This window comes from Nomia melanderi, chromosome 13 (assembly GCF_051020985.1).
Source record: "Nomia melanderi isolate GNS246 chromosome 13, iyNomMela1, whole genome shotgun sequence".
NCBI classification, from domain to species: Eukaryota; Metazoa; Arthropoda; class Insecta; order Hymenoptera; family Halictidae; genus Nomia; species Nomia melanderi.
This window is the reverse complement of record NC_135011.1, coordinates 5,410,890-5,430,693: the sequence shown is the minus strand read 5'-3', so window position 1 is coordinate 5,430,693 and position 19,804 is coordinate 5,410,890. Positions and strand designations below refer to the sequence as shown.

The 19,804-nt window shown below is 39.4% G+C and overlaps 2 protein-coding genes across 12 annotated transcripts in view; one reads left to right on the top strand and one right to left on the bottom strand.

Moving 5' to 3' along the window:
* Gprk2 (G protein-coupled receptor kinase 2) overlaps nt 1–12,886 on the bottom strand; it is an 87,734-nt gene extending 74,848 nt beyond the window's left edge. The window contains exon 1 of the mRNA XM_031969898.2: nt 12,745–12,886. The gene's annotated coding sequence lies outside the window, so the exon portion shown is untranslated. The remainder of the gene's footprint in view (nt 1–12,744) is intronic.
* The window catches only part of boss (G protein coupled receptor bride of sevenless), a 24,799-nt gene extending 4,995 nt beyond the window's left edge, over nt 1–19,804 (top strand). For 2 of the 11 annotated variants that reach the window (XM_076373328.1, XM_076373327.1), the window contains 11 exons: nt 5,041–5,777; nt 6,541–7,078; nt 7,811–8,187; nt 8,879–9,007; nt 9,764–10,252; nt 12,811–13,177; nt 13,518–13,663; nt 14,638–15,126; nt 15,899–16,239; nt 17,246–17,482; nt 18,187–19,804. In XM_076373328.1, coding sequence (XP_076229443.1) covers nt 8,040–8,187; nt 8,879–9,007; nt 9,764–10,252; nt 12,811–13,177; nt 13,518–13,663; nt 14,638–15,126; nt 15,899–16,239; nt 17,246–17,482; nt 18,187–18,435 — 2,595 coding nt within the window. In that variant the 5' untranslated portion in view covers nt 5,041–5,777; nt 6,541–7,078; nt 7,811–8,039 and the 3' untranslated portion in view covers nt 18,436–19,804. Of the gene's footprint in view, nt 1–3,376; nt 3,815–4,783; nt 5,778–6,540; nt 7,079–7,810; nt 8,188–8,878; nt 9,008–9,763; nt 10,253–12,810; nt 13,178–13,517; nt 13,664–14,637; nt 15,127–15,898; nt 16,240–17,245; nt 17,483–18,186 lie in introns of those variants that run through there. The other 9 variants (XM_031969887.2, XM_031969891.2, XM_031969888.2 and 6 more) reach the window with 9 other exon arrangements.

Genomic DNA, 19,804 nt, shown 5'->3' with positions numbered 1-19,804 from the left:
CTTCTATTAACATAAATCAAACAATTCTCGAATCCATTACATTTTAACATCCTTACCGAAGTTGTCAAAAGACACCTAAAATTTCATCTTAAAATTATTTTCCATGTTTAGTTGTATATTCTGAACTTTCCCACTTTTCCAATAACGATTACAAAAATCATCTATAGAAAACAACCAATATTCAATTCAGGAAGAATAATTAAACCGAGCAAATAATTTTAAGTTAACATTTTAATAGGTGTCCTCTGACATCTCCGCTAGAAATAGTTACCTCCTTGCCCTATGATTTATTTCTGAACTATAATCGATACAACTACTATCATTAATAATTGATTAGGAAAAGAACAAATTTGGATGCATTCTATCTACGTTTACTCTGAAGCTTAACGATTGACAACAGAAAAGTAATACTTAATTTATATCTTCAAAAACTCAATAATACTTAAGTTTCTCAGATTCATTTAAAAAATTTCATCACAAATCTGACACGATATTGTAAGACAAGGGGTTAATCTTCAAAGCAGAAGTGTAACGATCAAATACGGAAGTGTAACAGGAGAATAATCAATTATGAAATACGTAATCAATCGTTGGCCAACTCTAGCTTCAAGGTCGGATGCTTATTCTGCCTACGTTTACTCTAAAGCTTAACGATTGACAATAGAAAAGTAATACTTAATTTACATCTTAAAGAAATCAGTAACACTTAAGTTTCTCAAATTCAGTTTAACACGCTGCGTACCGGCTAATTTTCAGAAAACTGAACCGTGCGGATGGCAATTTTCACTAAGGTCAACTTACATCACTACACATAGAAAAACTCAGATATATTGTTCGGTAATATATTTTAAATAACCAATTCGAATTGAATTTTATATTATTTTCAATGCTGTGGTAATTAGCGAAGTTGCACAGCTAAGTGTCTATATAAAAACGAGATTTCTCGTCACCAGTACGCGATGTGTTAAAATTTTTATCACAAGTCCGACATGATATCGTAAGACAAGGCGTTAATCTTCAAAGCAGAAATACAACGATCAATTACAGAAGTGTAACAGGAGAATAATCAATTATGAAATACGTAATCAATGGTTGGCCAACTCTAGCTTCAAGGTGCTATAGATCGGCGCCTTAGCCGCGCAACCAGCCGGACAGATCGAAGCTGTTCCAGGACGACCTCCTCGCGGCTGATGCTCGCCGCGCACGGAATCTCAAGTTTTGGAGTCTAGGACCGAATTTATAGACCTCGGGCCCCCCGCGCGCTATCCTCATAGTTTGTTCTAGATTTTAAACTGCGACTACGCTAATAAATGAACAATTCAGGAGAGAGAGAGGGCTCGGCCGTGTACCGCATTGCTACCAGCCTAGTCGATACTCGGTGTCCTGAAATACTGGATTCGCTCGTCCTTCGGACGAACGTCTATTTCCAAGATCTCCCGATTCTCAGGCATTTCACATTAAAACTATTAGACGAATCGATATCATCTATTCCCGACATCTTCTTTTTGCGATTATTGAAAACGTAACAAACGCTCCTTTGAGAAATTACTCAAGAAACTGACTCAACGCCGTGAAAACTGAAATGTAAATCGATTCAATTCATAGAGAACTCGATTTAGTTAAGTCAACTAAAAATCGATTAGTTAATCGGTTTCAGGTTGAAACAATGGCGGAAATTGTTAACTTGATATCGAGTTCTCTTCGTATTAATGATGTCTCGCTTTGGATTGACTTTTCTGATTTTTTATCTTATACTTGGAGGATGCTTTTAACGAAGGGGAACTAGTAGAATAGTCAATTGAATGATCAGTGGTTACGAGACTGGAAGATTGATCTTTTGTGAATGTTTATTTGTTGTATTAGGGAACTATTGATGTAACGTATCGTACACAAGGGAAGACATGTTATCGTTTGGACAGTGATGGAATTTTATTAAATAAAAGTTTATTTTACTCTGTGTCGATGAGTCTGAATGAAGGATTGAGTTTTTGATTAATTTTGTATAAACGGAGAAAATTCTTTTTGCAAGGGAAAGTTATTGTTTGTATGGTGAATGCAGTTATGGAATATAGAAGGCGAAGTGTGTTTTCTCAGAAGCAACTTATTCGTTTGAAGTTCCTGTAACTGTGTAACCGGAGAAAGAGTTAGAGTTTATGCGTGAAATCATCCTGTCATCGAATAACACAAAGACGGAATTCGGAAGTTTCAATTGGATTGCTCTATTTTCCCTTTTTTTTAGCGAAGACGCTGTCACCTTCGATCATGATTGTCTATAATCTAATGATTAGAAGCAGCGGAGAGTCAGTCGCTTCACCTACTTTTTCGCTGCACTGAAAAGGGGCCTTGGCTGTCAATTAACTCGGCAGAATAGATTCACTTTTATTATGAAAGTTGAATAGCACGCGGCTAACCTTGCAAAGAAAATTACTCGTCGACAAATTAACGAAAAGAACCAAAAATTCAATAGAAACGTCGAACAAACTAATTATCCACGATGCATCCCATTACATATCGAACTAAATACAAATTTCATTACATCACAGTCTATAACGTTGAATTTTCTCGATTATTTGTTATTAACTTAACGCATGAACAAATACAACCCATTTTCTACCAAGTACACAAAACGTTAATTGCGTCATTCACGTTAATTAAAACTTTCCAATAAACAATATCGCTTTCTCAGAATTTACCCAACCTCGATTTCAAATTCGCGTTGGATAACATAGCATTCTACGTTGAATAAAATATTCCGAATTTATCAAGAATCATAATAACATTCGAAAAACATATCTCTTCAAATTAAAAATATCAAAAAGAACCATCTATCAGAGCAACCCTGAAGCTCTCTTTAAGAACCTAGATGGAAACGTCAAAAAATTCCAACAAGAAAACACGAATCATCCCCGTCGGGAGCTCATCGTCAATCGATCATCGCACAACAAAAATCCGAGGAGCCTCGTTAAAGACACCTCGAGTATCCCATTCGAATCCGTCGAGCTGCCAAAAACGATTCCACCCCGGCGGACGGTAGCAGGAGGTCTTAAGCGTTCGGTCTCGCATCGATTTCAATGAAACGGAACGCCGACACAGATCTCGAACTGGGTTATCCTCTCATTAGAGAGAGAAAGGGTGGAAATCACCGGCCGCGATTGTCCGGTTCGATCAGCGGCCGTACCCTTGATCCGCGGGGATGAAAAAAAGATAAAGAAGAAAAGAGGCGAACGGAGGAACAACGGGCGGAGCCGCGACACGCCGCGTCAAAGAAAACGCAGCCCCGGGCTGTCAATTAGATCGCGTGCGCGCCGCTTAAATGGCTGCAGAACGCAACGTGACCGTACGCGTAATACGTTTAAAAAAGGGGGAGAAGCCCGAACTATGGCTTCCGTGGTGGTCACTGTCGTGTGCAGTGCGTTGCCAGCTGCTCCCTTCGGCGCGGTCATGAAACTTTCATATCGTTGCTGCACGACACGCCGAAAACGCGCTCAGTCGGGACTTCGGGCAGCGGACTAGCTGCGTCGGGCCCTTGTCTTCGTCGAAGTTTCGGGCAGAGACTGACTTCGTTCGCGGTGAACGGTGATAGGGGAAGTGCGAGGTCTGCAGGCGCTCTGCTAGTAGCGAATGTGTCATCGTTCATGTAAATATGACTTGTCTTGGCATTTTTTATGAACGTTCAAGTTGTTTGCTGTGGGGACTGTAGATGATGTACTAACGATGGAGGATTAGGTCTAGAGATGTGTCTAAATTTTTTATGAATACTGAAGTTTGCTGTGGGGACTGTAGATGATGTGCTGATGATGGATTAGGTCTAGAGGTGTGTCCAGCGAATATATTCTGATTCACGTAAATATGACTTGTCTTGAAATTTTTGATGAACACTGAAGTTGTTTTCTGTGGGGACCGTAGATGATGTGCTGATGATGGAGGATTAGGTCTACGCGTGTAGCGAGTGTCTTGGTTCACGTAAAAACGATGACTTGTTTTTTCGAAGTTTCGGGTGGACACTGAGTTTGTTTGCTGTGGGAACTGTAGGCAAAGTGCTGATGATGGAGGATCAGGTCTACTGACACGGCTGATAAGTGTCTTCGTTCACGTAGGGATGATGACTTATCTTTTCGAAGTTCTGGATGGAAACTCGTTTTTCTTGTTGCGAGGACTACAATGATAGGGGATGTAGATGATAGAGGGTTAGGTGTATAGATGTGTTCAAGTAGCGAATGTTCTTTGTTCGAGTAAATATGACTTGCCTTTCCGAAGTTTGGTATCGAGAGTGATTTTGTTTGCTGCGAGGACTATAGTGATAGGGGACGTGGATGACAGAGGGTTCCTATAGGTGCGCCGCGAGTAGAGGATGTATCTTTGTTCGTGTAAACATGACGACGGTGTGACTGTTGACTGGAATTTCGGTTGCTGGAATTTCTTACTTTGATATTGTTCGCAGGCCTGTGTTTCTGGCTGGAATTTCTTTATGAATTTCAGTGGAGGAATTAGGGGAGCTCGGAGGAAAGGAATTAGGGGATTTTGAGCTATTTGCTTGGAAGTACTGACTACGTATGGTATTAGGACTTATATTATTGGATATTTGTTGGTTTGTACTTCGCGAGGTTTACGTTAGTTCTCGTTAGTTTACTACGAAGCAGTAAAAGTGCTATGTTCAACGATGAAATTTCGTAGAAAGTATTTTTATCGGTTTCGAACTTGTTTACTGGGATTCGCAGTGTAACCATTAGATCCGTTCATAAACTTCCCGAAATTCCTTTTCATATTTCATTGTGTCTGCCAGGATAATCGAAGTTTTTGACTTGGCTCGCTACCAAACTATGAAACTACCATCTCTAACGCGCAGTGAGACAATCAATGAAATTTACAGAAGCTAGACAGTAGTAGAATCCTTAAATTCATTGAAGGAAAAATAATATCGCTCGGGTCAATGTTGAACCAACCGTGACATTGAACATTCAATGAGAAACGAGTATAAATTAGATCGCTGGACGGTTCTCAAATTAATAAATACCTTGAATCTTATCGCTGCTTTTTTAGTGCTGGAAAATTCTCGTGAACGACGATATTAAATTCGGGAAGTGACTGTTGAAGATTGATCGAGGACTGATTATAAATCGATTACTCGTCGAAGAAAGATTACATCGGCTGCGTCTGAAGAGGACAGTGAAGGAGAAATTGGAATTAATCAAAGAGCGATCATGACTGAACTGAACAGCATCGAATGCTTCTCAGATTGAACGAGGTCCGCATAGATTGGCACTGAAGGAGATCCCGAAAAGAACGAAGGGAGATTTGGCACCGGTGAATGCAAGGTGAACACTCGACCAAGAAAGAATTCTCTGTACGAAAGTTTAAGAGGCAAGAAACCTGAGTTCGAAGACTTACTCGAAAGAGGATCAAATGCATTTTCTTTGTCGAAGAGCAACCTCCACGCTGTTAAGGAGGTTTTAAAGCGGATCAAGATTTCGAAACACTGGAAACCAGTGTGCTCGACGTCAGACAACGATGATAAGTACTTTCATCCTTTCACCGAATGAAAAACGCTCGCCGTGAAAAAGAGAGGAATCTAAAATTGTAACGAAGCTGAGAGAGTTAAACTCAAAAAATAAAGCTGGAGAGGACTGAACCCATTCCCCGGAATGAGATTTACTGAACTACATCTTCAGAAAATGTCTCTCTTTAACAGATTCTTGGGAGAAATGTGATTCCCCGCCATCTAGGAGAAAAACGCGCGCGCTGGAACGAAGGACTTCGCAGCTTTATTTATCTTTGAAGTAAGAATATATAGACCGCTGTGTTAAATATTTTATTTGAGCATTATAATTCAATTTCTAGTGTGTTTATAAAGCTTACCAATGTTTGATTGATGAATTTATCAATAGGATTTACGCAATATTCTTGAAACTAACATAAAGAGTTCATTTTACTGAAGAAGTCTTAAAATTGATTGAAAATAACTTAATGAAGTAAATTCATGGTAATTCATACCCGAATTTTTATAAAATTTCAAATATTTTTAATATGCGACCTCGTTCGATTTCCAAATAACTGTTTAAACTACTCACAATCTCTCAAACATTTCTCCAGCTTCACCTCTTTTAACCCTTCACACGAGTTCTTCATTAATCTTCCACGTACGCTTTCAATCCTTTCAACAAATCAATACCAGAAAATCTTACAGTATCATAGTGGCTCACGACAAACATCGCAGCAAATATCCCGTCCCCTACAATTCAAACACAACCAACTTCGATACGTTCGAAAGTCAATACGGCAACATCTACAATAAAACTTGTATCATGTTCAAGCAAGAAGACCCACTAAGCAAATTAACTTGCAGCTCGAACGTCCACGGACTACTCTCGAGAAATCTATAACTCCGTCTACCATTTTCATTTAGCGTGTTACCATCAATTACCCAAGAGACGACGTTTCGTCTCAGCGAAACAAGACCAGAAGCACGCTGCCAAAGCGAACAAGCAAACATTTTTCATCATTACCCCACACGTCGCTCATTATTCTCGAAACATTTTTCAGGGAAACCCGACAGCCGGCGGAGAGGAGAAAAAAGAAACACCGTTCCTCCAGGTGTCCGTAACAAAAGCCCCGGACTCGGTACCGAATCAATAATGCTCTATCGCCATGGAAAGTGCGTGAGGAAGGGTGTCCAACAACCGTGCCGCCCCCCGTCCGCCTCGTCTAAAGGAAGAAACGTTAAAGAGACCGTCGCCGATCAATCGCGGTGTCGCGAAAGGGGAACAACCAGGTCCGCAGCTCTAGGATCCACCGTTTCCATTAATGCTGCCGGCCGATAATCGTAAACAGAGGCGGAGGATCGTGCCCAGGGGCAATTGTTGGCCCCGTAGTGGCGGTTACCACGCGATTTGATGGATCCGATCGGGATTAATCCCGCGGATCACGCTCCAGCGGCCGAACACTGATCGCGATAAGTGACCGCGTGCCCGGCCGCCATTTTGTCGGGGCGCGCGGGCTACGATTCCGCCGAGTGCGAGCGGAACGGCTAAACTTGAAGTGCGAAGCTACACGCTTTGTTGGGGAGGAGCTATTTTGAATGGTAGTATCTATGCAGTAATTGTTCGTCCTTTGATATCTTGCTTTCGGTGAAACTGAAAATCGCAGTACCTTTTTGAGAAACTGAATTCGGACCTACTAGCTAGAGAAATTTCTTGTTTAACCAGTTAACTGTGGAATTCAGTTGGAAAAACTTCTCGTTCTGCGCGCAATAAAATCGAAAAATGGAGCGTGTACTCGTCGAACGCAGGACGAATGTACGTAGAGTATATTTTAATGAAAGATCAAAGCGAAACAAAGAAGAATTACATGTCTTTGTGAAAAAATAAAGAATTCATCGCTGAAAGAATTAGTATCGTGTCAGGCTTTACGATGACGTGTATACTCATAAAACACAGTTAACTGGTTAAAAATATCATTTCTAAGGTGTTCTGGGTCATCGAAGTTGAAAATAATTATTCTTCTTTAAGAAAGTTAGCTAGCAAACAGTTAGCAAGATTTGTTATCTAAAAGTACCATTTCGTGGGTATTTTAGATTGTCGAAGAAAAAAAGGTTATTTTGTAGAAGAACGAGTGGTAGGGTTAGTTTTACGTTAAGTCTGTATCAGGTTCATTTTCGTAATGGAAAATCATAATTCTTAGCTTCACTGACTCGAAATATCTTCGAAATGATGGATTTAGACCACACATTTCGCTACCCGGATATTATATTGTTCCCTGTACATACTCTTCTTCCTCAGAGAATGAGACGAAAACATGGTGAACGGTGATTAAGGGTTTTACAGGGTTGACTGGACACGTTTCTCGTGGTTCCGCGATGGCGTCCGTCACTTCCGGGATCGAGTGAGAGCCGCTCGAGCGGAAAGGAAAGGTCCCGTTTCTTCCCCTTCGATGGATATCGATTAAACACGCCGCGATGAGGGAATCGAGTCGGTTCTGGAGACCCTTCGGTCGCAACGATCATTTCACTTGATGGCATTGCGCACCGATGTTTTTGCGCGGACATGCACGACCGAGGAATGATGGTTTTCATGATGATCGCGGTTAAGGCGGTGCTGTATTTGAATCTTCTTTGGACAGCGATGGCGACGGAGGAACAGTGCCCGAGGAACCGTAGCTTGTTCGAGATTCCTGGCGACGCTGTTCTGTCGTGTAAGATGACGATTACTGAATCGCGAATATTCATGCAAATTTGTTAAACGCACAATTATTTGATCATGTAATGTGAAATGTCGGATTTCGCGACAGAGGATCTTTATTCGATGTTCTAAACGATGTTTGACGCGTTTTTAACGAATATATTTCTTTTTAGAAAAATTTTGAATATTTAGAATTAATGAATCGTAAGATAGTATTGTAAATTACTATTTCGGGTTTGCCACACGGCTCATTTTGCAAAGAAACATCATCGAGACGAAATTTTTCCAATCAATGCATTATTTCTAAGTTCGAATTCATATAAGGAAAATTACACGATTTTTAATTTCAATTAATATAGAATGACATCAACAGGTGTATGTTTTATATATTTCTTCAACTTAATTGTGTTTTATATTTTATTCTATTTCTCACGTTCGCGTCTATTATGAACGCATGGAACATTGCAATTCGATGATTACTGTTTATGGAACTTTGGCACGAGTACGTGATAATTCGCAGTTTATATAGCGTTTGAAATATTTGCACGATACGTTCGCAACTTTAATCCTTTGCTGTATCTGTGATTCTTTCCCCTGATTAAACTCGCGAAAGTTATTTTATTGGTAAAAGTTCCCTAATGTGTGCAGTATTAATCGGAGTAAATTTTTTGTGAAGTAATAAAGTCGGCATTATTAAATTTCAGTGTTCCTGGACATAAATCATGGACCATATTGCAATATCACTTCCGCGAAAGGACTCGAAGAAGTTTTCACTGCGTTCTACGTGGTGCACACTCTGAACAAATACGATTTCGTGCCTGGATATTCCATAGGTGCGTCATATTGTATTCAAGTTTTTCAATTTTCATATTCATATTCATATTCATATTCCGGTTTTCGATTTTCGTCCTTGAACGATTCAATATCAAACACCATAATCGATTTAGTAGCAAAAGTCTAAGTTTTTTAATTCTAAGATACATAGAACTTAATTAATTACCAACGACCTACTGAATAATATTCAAATCTCAAATTCCAAGATCTTTCATTTTCCAAAGATAACAAATCAATATCCTTCGATAAATAAATCGAAAGTTCCAACGTCAAACAACAGAAAATTACCAACAACCTACTGAATAACATTCAAATCAGAATTTCCAAGATCTCTCATTTTCATTACTAATGAAACAATATCCCTCGACAATGCAATTAATAATTCCACCGACAGACAACAGAAAATTACCAACAACCTACTGAATAATATTCAAATCTCAAATTTCAAGATCTCTTATCCTCCAAAGCTAATGACACAATATCCCTCAATTACCAACAATCTACTGAATAACATTCAAATCAGAATTTCCAAGATCTCTCATTTTCATTACTAATGAAACAATATCCCTCGACAATGCAATTAATAATTCCACCGACAGACAACAGAAAATTACCAACAACCTACTGAATAATATTCAAATCTCAAATTCCAAGATCTCTCATTTCCCAAAGCTAATGGCACAATATCCCTCGATAATGCAATCAATAATTCCACCGGCAAACGCCTAAAAGAAAAGTGAAAATGTTCGATCCAGGGGTGAAAGTCTACGACACCTGCCACGACGAAATGACCGTGTACAAACAGGCGCTGCAGGTGGCGGTGGACACCGACTGCGTGGACAATTACGATCTAGGGATCCTATTGGCGTCGGAATATGCGACGATCCTCGAGCCGCTTCGTAATTACAGCGTCCTTCCGGTCAGCACGTACAAAGAGCAGAACCTGACGAGGCCCTTGATCAACCTGATGGTCCACTACTTGGCCACCAGGTTCGAAACGATCGATCTACTACTGGTCGACTCGGATTTCCCGTTGAATCTGTTCCTGGATACTACAAAGGAGGCCGGGATCTGCGTGAAAAGTTACGCGAACACCGTCGAGCTGGATGACAACGACACCGAGGCAGTGATCGCCGTGATTGGCAGCAGAAACGAGATACGACAGTGGATAGAGAGGGCCGAGAAGGTGCAGGGACCTAAGAAAACTTGGATCGTTCTGCCGATCGATGGATCCAACGCAAACGGTGAGATTTTATATGGTGTTTTCAAATGTGATTCGTGTAATTATAGTTAACACATTGCGCGCCGGCCCATTAATCGACTGTTTAATTGCTAGTCCTACATTAATGTAACATTTTAGATATGTATAACACAAATCCAAACTAAAATGACAAAATCGAATTCCTTACTCTTTTTCGCAAGTTACAAATTTCGGTTTGATTGATGTTTAAAAATATATTAATATAATCATCGGCGCTCGCGTTTCTAGTAGCTGCAATTTAATCGGCGTTCAATGTGTTAAGTAGATAATGGATAGGGAATTAACGTGTTTCGTTATAGTAAGATCTATTTCCTTTATAATACAGGAAAATAGTATTAGAAATAATTATTAATATTTTGGTATTACAGTGCTCATATTACACTATTATCTAGCTTCTCGTGTTACTGAATTTTGATTCAATAGCAATTTTCCTATTGTAATTGTTTTCGAGGAATTTGGAAGCTCCGGTCACCGGTGACCAACGGCAACGTGTTAATAGAAAGTTAATAAAAAGTATTAATAGGAAATTAGTCAAAGATAGCAATAGGAAATCGATAGAACACTTGTAGAACCGGTAGAAGGTATCAACAGAAAATGAATAAAGTCAGTAAACGATATTAATAGAAAATCACTAGAAAATGAGACTAATGAGTAAAGAATATAGATACAATATCAATAGAAAATTGATAAAAACTGAATAGAAACTATCAATAGAAAACCAATAGAAAAATATCAGAAAATTAATAAAAAAACAAAGTTTACATTTCAACAACCTCTGTTCTCGCGTGTTTCATCATTGTAACGAATCAAACGCGTGAAACGCTCAAAGGGAGTGACTAATTAAAACGAAGTAAATTATCTATCATTACTCCGAAAAAAATTGCAACGCGAGAAGAACCATGAGAAGCCGAAAGATGAGAACCCATGAAGTAAAGAAGAGTTTATAAAAAGGATGCACCGCTGCAGGGATCGCCGAGAATTTGTCAAGATGGTGGAGGACGCGTGAAGTATCACGCTACCGATATTATTTTAAAGGTTCCCCGGCACTCATGCTTCGCACTTGTTGCTTCCGCCGGTTTACCACATAGTTTTAATATGCCTCGCTTTGCCCACGAAATAGAGGGAATCGAGTTGTCGAATGGTTTAACGCGGACGGATTTATACGTTGCTGCGCCACCGAAATCGGTTTAAGTTCACGCGATCGATTCCCGAAGGTTCTCAGGCGTAACAGTCTATTTCCATCCTTCCGAAGAACGTCAGAGGAACGAGCTCGTCGAACCTTCTAGAATTCGTCGAACTTCGAAACTCCGTGAACAATTTCAAATTTGTCTGAACTCTGATTACCCTAATATACGAATTAACACATTGCGTACTGGCAACGAAAAATATGAAATCTGATTCAAGATTATCTATTTAACCAATTCGTCGAACTTCAAATCTCCGTGAACAATTTCAAATTTGTCTAAACTCTGATTACCCTAATATACAAATTAACACATTGCGTACTGGCAACGAAAAATATAAAATTTGATTCAAGATTATCTATTTAACCAATTGCGGACGAAGAATCTTTAAAGTATACAAAACATTCTGCAGATTCTGCCAAGTTACTCGAATGGTTAAATAACAGAGGATAAGGGAACTATGTACTGATTTCTTGCTGTTTGAGTAGTTCAATCGTTTGTTTGTTACTTAGTATTCCAAAGATAAGTTTGATGTCAGCAAAATGTCGATATTCGTTAGCAGAGGGTTAAGATACATTACATAACAATATGATATTTGAATTTTTGTATGTATAGTGATATAAGTTGATCTCACTGAAAATTTCCATCCGAACAATTCAGTTTTCTGAAAAGTGGTCGGTATGTAATGTGTTAATACATTGACTGCCATGTCGGTCACCCATGACCGGCTTCCAAATTACTTGACAATAATTATAATTCGTCCGATAACTAATGTCGAATGAAAGTATTTCATAGCGTAAATTACTAGATAACACTGTAACGTACGCATTGAGACACCAAATAATAAGTAACTGTTCTTCTTTATCTTTGCTACAAAAGAATAAGTGATGCATAAAATTCTGAAGGTTTTCGTGACGGTCAACGTGTTGAATTCGTTACGCGAAAATTGCCTTCTACATTAAACCTTCGAAACAGTAATCTATGTAAAGAACGTTGAAAACACTGGAGACTTCCATTGTTCACTTAAAAATATTTTAACTGACATCTGACTTTTGACACTGGTTAATAATACATAAACAATTCCTTCTTCGAACTTATAAATTATGAAACAAATTAAGGTAGTTTGGAATTTATGAAATACTAAAAGAGTCTAAAGAAGTGGTTACTAGAATAAGTTTCGATTTTTCCTCGTTCTATCATTTTGTTGCATCCAATCAAGAGTCGCCTGTCGAGTGCAAAGGGTTAACACAATTCTGCCAAGTTTCTTATCTTTTTATCAGTTCCGACTTACCCATTGTTCCTCCGTTTGAGTCCGCTCCCCAAGGAAACATCGCAAGCTACAGCTTCCATGTTGCAGACCTGGTTCCCCCAGGATCGTACGTCATAAGGACGCCGTCGTTCGACTTGAATCTGCTGCAAGAAGCGTCCTCGACGGATGATTTCCTCGAGGCAGCCAGCTCTTCGGTGATACACTCGTCCCGACTGTTGGGTATCGGGAAAACGATGGTCGAATTGGCCCAGACTCTCCAGGACCTTCAGAAGCGAAACTGTCCCCGTGGCATGGAGACGCCTTGCGTGATGCCGCGGTTCAATCCCAATTCGGGACAAGAGATTCGCAACGGGGAGGTCTACCATGCTCTGCGTGTGTTGCCGAAATTGCACTCGATTAAGTACATCGTGGCGATGAAGAGCCAACAAGAGCTGATCGACATGGCCGCCTACAGGTGGGGATGGGCTTAGTTTAGAGTGTGCTCCATATTATGCTTCTGCTCTTGGATTACTCGCAGCATGTGGTTTTCCTGAAAAAAATAGGAAAATATGGTTATTGGGTTGTAGTCAGTTTTGTTGTATTTAATGTTTTCTCTTTTTTATTTCTGTTTGTTTGGTGGTATCACTTGAGATCACATGATCATGTGATTTTTCTGAAAAATAGGAAAATATGGTTATTGGGTTGTAATTAGTTTTGTTATGTTAAATATTTTCTCTTTTTTTATTACTGTTTGTTTAGTAGTACAGTATTATTGTTTTAATTGAGATTGACCACTAAATTCAGATTTCCTATAGAGTGGAACCCGCGAACATGAAGTTCCGGATCACTCCTGAATCAAGAGTGCCCAAAATGCCGAAGCTTTGCTTGAAGAAGTACGCAAAGAACTGCGAAGGTTGCGAGAACTTCAAGAAGAGGTTTGGCCCCCGTGGTGTGACCAAAGGTTTGCATAAACGACGCTTTATAATTGACAGTTTTAAACAATGTTATGAAATGAGTTTTGATATTTGGAGAAAGCGTTATAAAAATCCTTATTGCAACACTTATCCACCTCAAACTCAAAAATCTCTAATTCTCTATTTACCAACTCTCCCCACCATTTCAAACTCCCAAAAACATGCAAAGAAATCCAAATTCAAACACTTTCACATATCCAAACATAACAAACATTTCCAATCCACCTCAAACTCAGAAATCTCTAATTCCTTATCCTCTTCGCCATTCCAAATCCTCAAAAACACACAAAGAAATCCAAATTCAGACATTTTCACATATCCAACCATAACAAACATTCCCAATCCACCTCAAACTCAAAAGTCTCTAATTCTCTATCTACCATCTCTAATTCCTTATCTTATTCGCCATTTCAAACTCTCAAAAACATACAAAGAAATCCAAATTCAAACAGTTTCACATATCCAAACATAACAAACATTCCCAATCCACCTCAAACTCAGAAATCTCTAATTCCTTATCCTCTTCGCCATTCCAAATCCTCAAAAACACACAAAGAAATCCAAATTCAGACATTTTCACATATCCAAACATAACAAACATTCCCAATCCACCTCAAACTCAAAAGTCTCTAATTCTCTATCTACCATCTCTAATTCCTTATCTTATTCGCCATTTCAAACTCTCAAAAACATACAAAGAAATCCAAATTCAAACAGTTTCACATATCCAAACATAACAAACATTCCCAATCCACCTCAAACTCAGAAATCTCTAAATTCCTTATCTTCTTCGCCATTCCAAACTCTCAAAAACACACAAAGAAGTCTCCAATTCAAACAAACAAACAAACACACACACAAACGCACAAAGATGTTCGCATACCCAAAAATAACAAACGCCCCAATCAAAGAAGAAAATGCCCACAGAACAATGTCCCATTCGACTGCTCCCCTGTTGCAGATACACTCGACAGGGGTTTATTAAAGCCGGGCAACTGGATAGCAATTTTCCTGACGGTGGTCGTGTGCGGCGCGTTCGCCTGCGGCGTGATTGCCGTCTTCATTATCTACCGTTTCATCGTCGAGGACGTTCTCGACGGGAATCCGACGCTAACGATCGTCCTGATACTGGCGAACATTTTCACGCTGCTGACGGTGGTCCCGTTCTGCATGAACGACAGCTACGTAGGCCCTGAACCCCTCAACTCGAGGAAGATCCTCGTGACGACGCTCGCGTTCGGCATCGATTTCTCCGTGATGCTGTCCAGGGCGTTCTTCCTCGTATTCTCTAAAGGCGGCGTGTTCACCGCGCACATCAACGGCTACCTTCAAGGGCTGATGGTGTTCTTCATGTTCGGCGTGCAGGTCGCCATGTCGGTTATGTACTTCGTCCTTGGCAGCGACGATTCGGCCGTCATCGTCAGGAGCCTCGTCTTCATCGGTCTTCTAGGTAAGTTCTTTGTTCTGCTTCTTGCGAAGCTTCCAAGACTTCTGCGAAGTCTTTCAGTGTGGAACGATCGATTAATCGGCAACGTCGCCTCGACGATGACATTTGCGTGCTTCATGCTGGAAGAGAAGACGTTCTTAATGATCTTGTTTGACGTTCGGAATCTTTGACGGATAAGTTTGTCTTGTAAACATTCATTTGTACGTGTTGTATTCGGATTATCGAGTTTTATTTGATCAAGCGACAACTCGAGTAAGCTCTAATTTATACAATTATCCCGTGATTTTCAATTTCTTCGCGATTCCAATTGATTTCATCCCAAAGATCTAAGTTCTTAACCCCTTGGCGTACTATTTACTTTCGCAACTAAGCTCGTGTAATATTTTCTATCGACAATTTGGAAGAAATGCAACAAAATTTTCCATTCTACTTCAAGTGGAAATTTCATTTGAAGATAATGCATTGATAATAGCAAAATATTTGTTTGTTTTGATCCGTGATAGTCATAGCTACTAAAGTTCATAGCTACTAGGTGGGAAGTGAAGTTTTTGAAAATCTGGGTCGAAGTAAACCTAAGTTCGAGGGTTAAAATTAATTTCCTTGTGGTATTCAATGAAAATCAATATTCACGTACATTAAACATCGAAATATATAACGTTATATTTACATATTGACAAACGTATAATACTTGTCAACTCTTAATGAATATTCCGATCTGATGTCTCATAATTACTGTACACACAAAGCGAGCCGCAACGATCAATCGAATTTCCAGGCTACGATATATTCCTCCTGATCACCCTGTTCGTCGTGTGCTTCTTCATCGCCCGGCTGCCACGTAATTATCGCGAGGGAAAGTGTTTCTTCGGCACCTCTATCGGCCTTTTGATAACCTGGGCGATCTGGTTGACCTGCTTCATCCTCGTGGAACCGGAGTGCCGGGACACGGTCGTCTCTTCCGGCATTATTGCCACCGCGTACTTAATTATCATCGGTGTCCTGATACCGAGGACGTATTACATGGTCACCCATATAGCCAGGGGCAAGGAGTTCGGCCAGAGATTCGGATCGACCGACTTCGCCGCCGATCCGAGGATAAATACAGTCACCAGACAGGTCAGGAATGTACTTAAATACGTATTCTCTCGATTACACTAATGTTTGTATGGCTTCCGGCTGAGACATTTTCCGTTGAAACACGAATACGTGCTGTTGTGTTCGATATCTTTGTTTCATGAGCTTTAGGAAGCAGTGAGTTAGTCTTTATTTAAGTTTCCTTAAATGAATTTGTCCTGTTATTCTATATTCTATTGTTCTGTGATCTATTATTTTATGTTGCATTGTTTTATATTCTATTATTCTATATTCTATAATATTATTCTGTTATTCTGTTATTCTGTAGAACATTAGAATGTCCTATTATTCTATATTCCATTATACTGTATTTTATTATTTTATATTCTATTATTTTATATTCTATTATTCTATATTCTATAATATTATTTCATTATTCTATATTCCATTATTCTATATTTTATAATATTATTCCATTATTCTAATTTTCTATTATTCTATATTCCTTTATTCTATATTCCATTATTCTATATTCTATAATATTATTCTATTATTCTAACGTTCCATTATTCTATATTCCATTATTCCATATTCTATAACATTATTCTATCATTCTAATGTCCCATTATTCCATATTCTATAACATTATTCTATCATTCTAATGTCCCATTATTCCATATTCTATCACTCTACCTTCAATCACCCAACATACCACCATACCCCACCTCCCTGCCCACCACCAATCAAAGAACAATACCAACAAAAGTCATTACTGCAAACCTATAATCCCCCCACCGTCTGCGCCGTCCCAAATCCCATCATTCTTATTCAAATCTAACTGCCACAATAAAAGTACAAACACGATTCCCTCAAGACTTTCCACAACCACACCAACTCCACATCTCCATCAACCACCCGTTGCCAAAATAAAACCAATAAAGGAACTACAGTAATGCACACCGAAATGGCCGCACGATATCGTTTCAACGTTCAAGTTTATTCGCCACCCTTTGTCCCCCCTTCGCTTCAGATAACCCTTTCTGTGCAGAACCGGCCGTTTTACGATTACGTGCACGCCGCCGGAGGAAGTATGACGAATTTGCATGTCGCGTCCGCGTACCCGAACTACTACGGGAACTCGAGCCCGAACCAGAAGTACCTGAACCAGTACAGGAGCAGCGACTCGAGGCGGATCCCCGGTTACAATAACTACGGATTCCACACGGAGATGCGAGAAGTGAATAACTCTTACACGATACCGCAAGTCTGCATCGAGGATGCGGACGTGAGATTTTTTCCTACGTTTTTCCCGCGCTCGCGGCTGCATTTTTTCGTAGCTAGGACGGTAGCTAGGACGCTTCGTAGGCACGCGACGAACGAACGCGACGGGCGAACGAGAGATTTTTGCGCGAGGATCCTTTCGAACGACCCTTTCAATTATTCATATGGCATTTATAAAGGACGAAGCTCGAGTCCTTTGTTTCGATGTCCTTTTGATTGGTTTCTTTGGTATCTCTGATTGGTTTCTGTTCGATACGTCTAACAGGTCGAATTGCACAAAGGATTCTTTCCATGAGCCAATCTTCGAATCTACAATTTATTCTAAAAAGTAATATTCTCAAGGGTTAACGTTGAACTTTGTATAACGCCTATGTAAAATATCGTAACAAAATAACTTTGCTCAATATACTTTCCTTCGAGTTAGTTTCAAAGAATATCGTCTTCATAAAAAACTGTCAAATATTTCTAGTGAGAAATTTCCGAGTGCAAAGGGTTAACACGAATGCCGTGGGGGTCACCGGTGACCCCCAACTAAATTGAATCACTACAGTTCACTGAACGAAACGATATTCGAAAACATTTCTATATTACTTTCGAGTCTCTGTCTCATAAAAAACTGTCAAATGTTTCTAGTTCGAAATTTCCGAGTGCAAACGATTAACAGGCTCGCAGACGAAGTGTTAAGAACTGAAGAACTACCATTTTTAGTCCAGGACGAGCACGGCGGAAAGGAGCAACGTCGACGCGACGTACGCGCGGCCAAGGTGCCACCGGAAGCGGAGGACCAAAGACGAGAAAGGTCGCGGCGAGACGGACGTGTACGTCGAGAACGTTAGCCGACGCGGCCACGACGATATCTATCCGATCGGACCGTCCAGCCCCAGACTGACGCAAATGGAGGCGACGATCCGCGAGGAGGACGAAGAGGACGAGCCGACCAGGATAACGCGATTCTGAGACTTTGATCCGCCGGTGTATTCATATTGTAGTCACGCGCCGCGTGGAGAACACTATTCCCGATTAAATAAAATCCCCATCGTTCGAGAGGTCGAGTCTTACAGTGATTTTCCTGTTTTTTTTTTTCTTATTCTTCTTATTCTTCTTCTTCTTCTTCTTCTTCTTCGCTTCCTTTTTATCACTGAGCCCCGCGGAATATCGTTTTTCTATTGATTCCTCGAGGTTCTTCGAGATGTTCGATTCACTTTGATATTTTTCATCGCTTGAATATTTAATATTAATGCTACCAGACGGGTCGAAATAACCTGTTCCTGATTTCTTGTTTGCGCAGTTATTAACCCTTAGCACTTCAGGTTGTTCTGTGATCTATCAGTAACTGAAACTAATTTTTATAGTATTCCTAGCGAAAATTAGAAATGCTATAACATTTCTTCGATCTTTTATTTTCCTTAGCAGAAAATTTGGATGTGCGGAAAATCGAATAATTTTAGGGTGGTTTCTTTAAGATTCATTGAAATATTTAATATTATAACTGGTGCAATATTGGAGCACACAGAGTTCAAAGAGTTAAAAAGATAACAACTGTTTCTCTGAGAATTTATTGAAGAAATTGATTTAGCAATATAAACTGAATCATAAATCAATTAAAGTCTCAGTAGACGCACTCTTGGAGTTCCTATTGAGAAATTTCAAAAAGTCAATATAACTGCTCGGTAGTTTTAGTGTTAATATTAAAGCTACTGGACAGTTGAATTGAATTTCTGAAATTCCTCTACAAATTTTTCAAGACTTTTGTTGAGACTTTGTCTCAGATGAACAATAATCAATTGAGATTTTAATTGATTTATAATTCAGTTTGCGTATCATCAGTTTCTTTAATAATTTCTCAGAGAAATATTTATCTTTTTAATTATTGCAGGAAGAAGAAATCGGGATTGGATCATTTCGAATGTCTAGTAGTTTTAGTGTTAACGGTGTTGACTCTGTGTCTTGTAACGTGTCGGACTCGTGGTGAAGATTTTGGAAAGAGTTTAATAATAATGAGTAATTACTCAATCGTTTTGAATTCGGAGTAAACGTTGTTTTTCTGTTATCGATAATTATAGTTCGGAAGAAACGTAGATGTGGAATGTGTCTAGAATTCGTCTATTTTTCAATAAGGTATTAGTGATGAAGTATTTTCATCGATCAGAGTTGAGAAAGGGATCATAGAGATCATATGTTTCGCTGTTGTAACGAGAAAGATTGCGATTTCGAATTTAATGTTCAGTGGAGTTGTATTTATTACTGATTATTGATTAATGTAAGACGATCTGGGAAGTATGTATGAATGTAAAATATAAATCGATAAATTATTCTGTGAAATTTC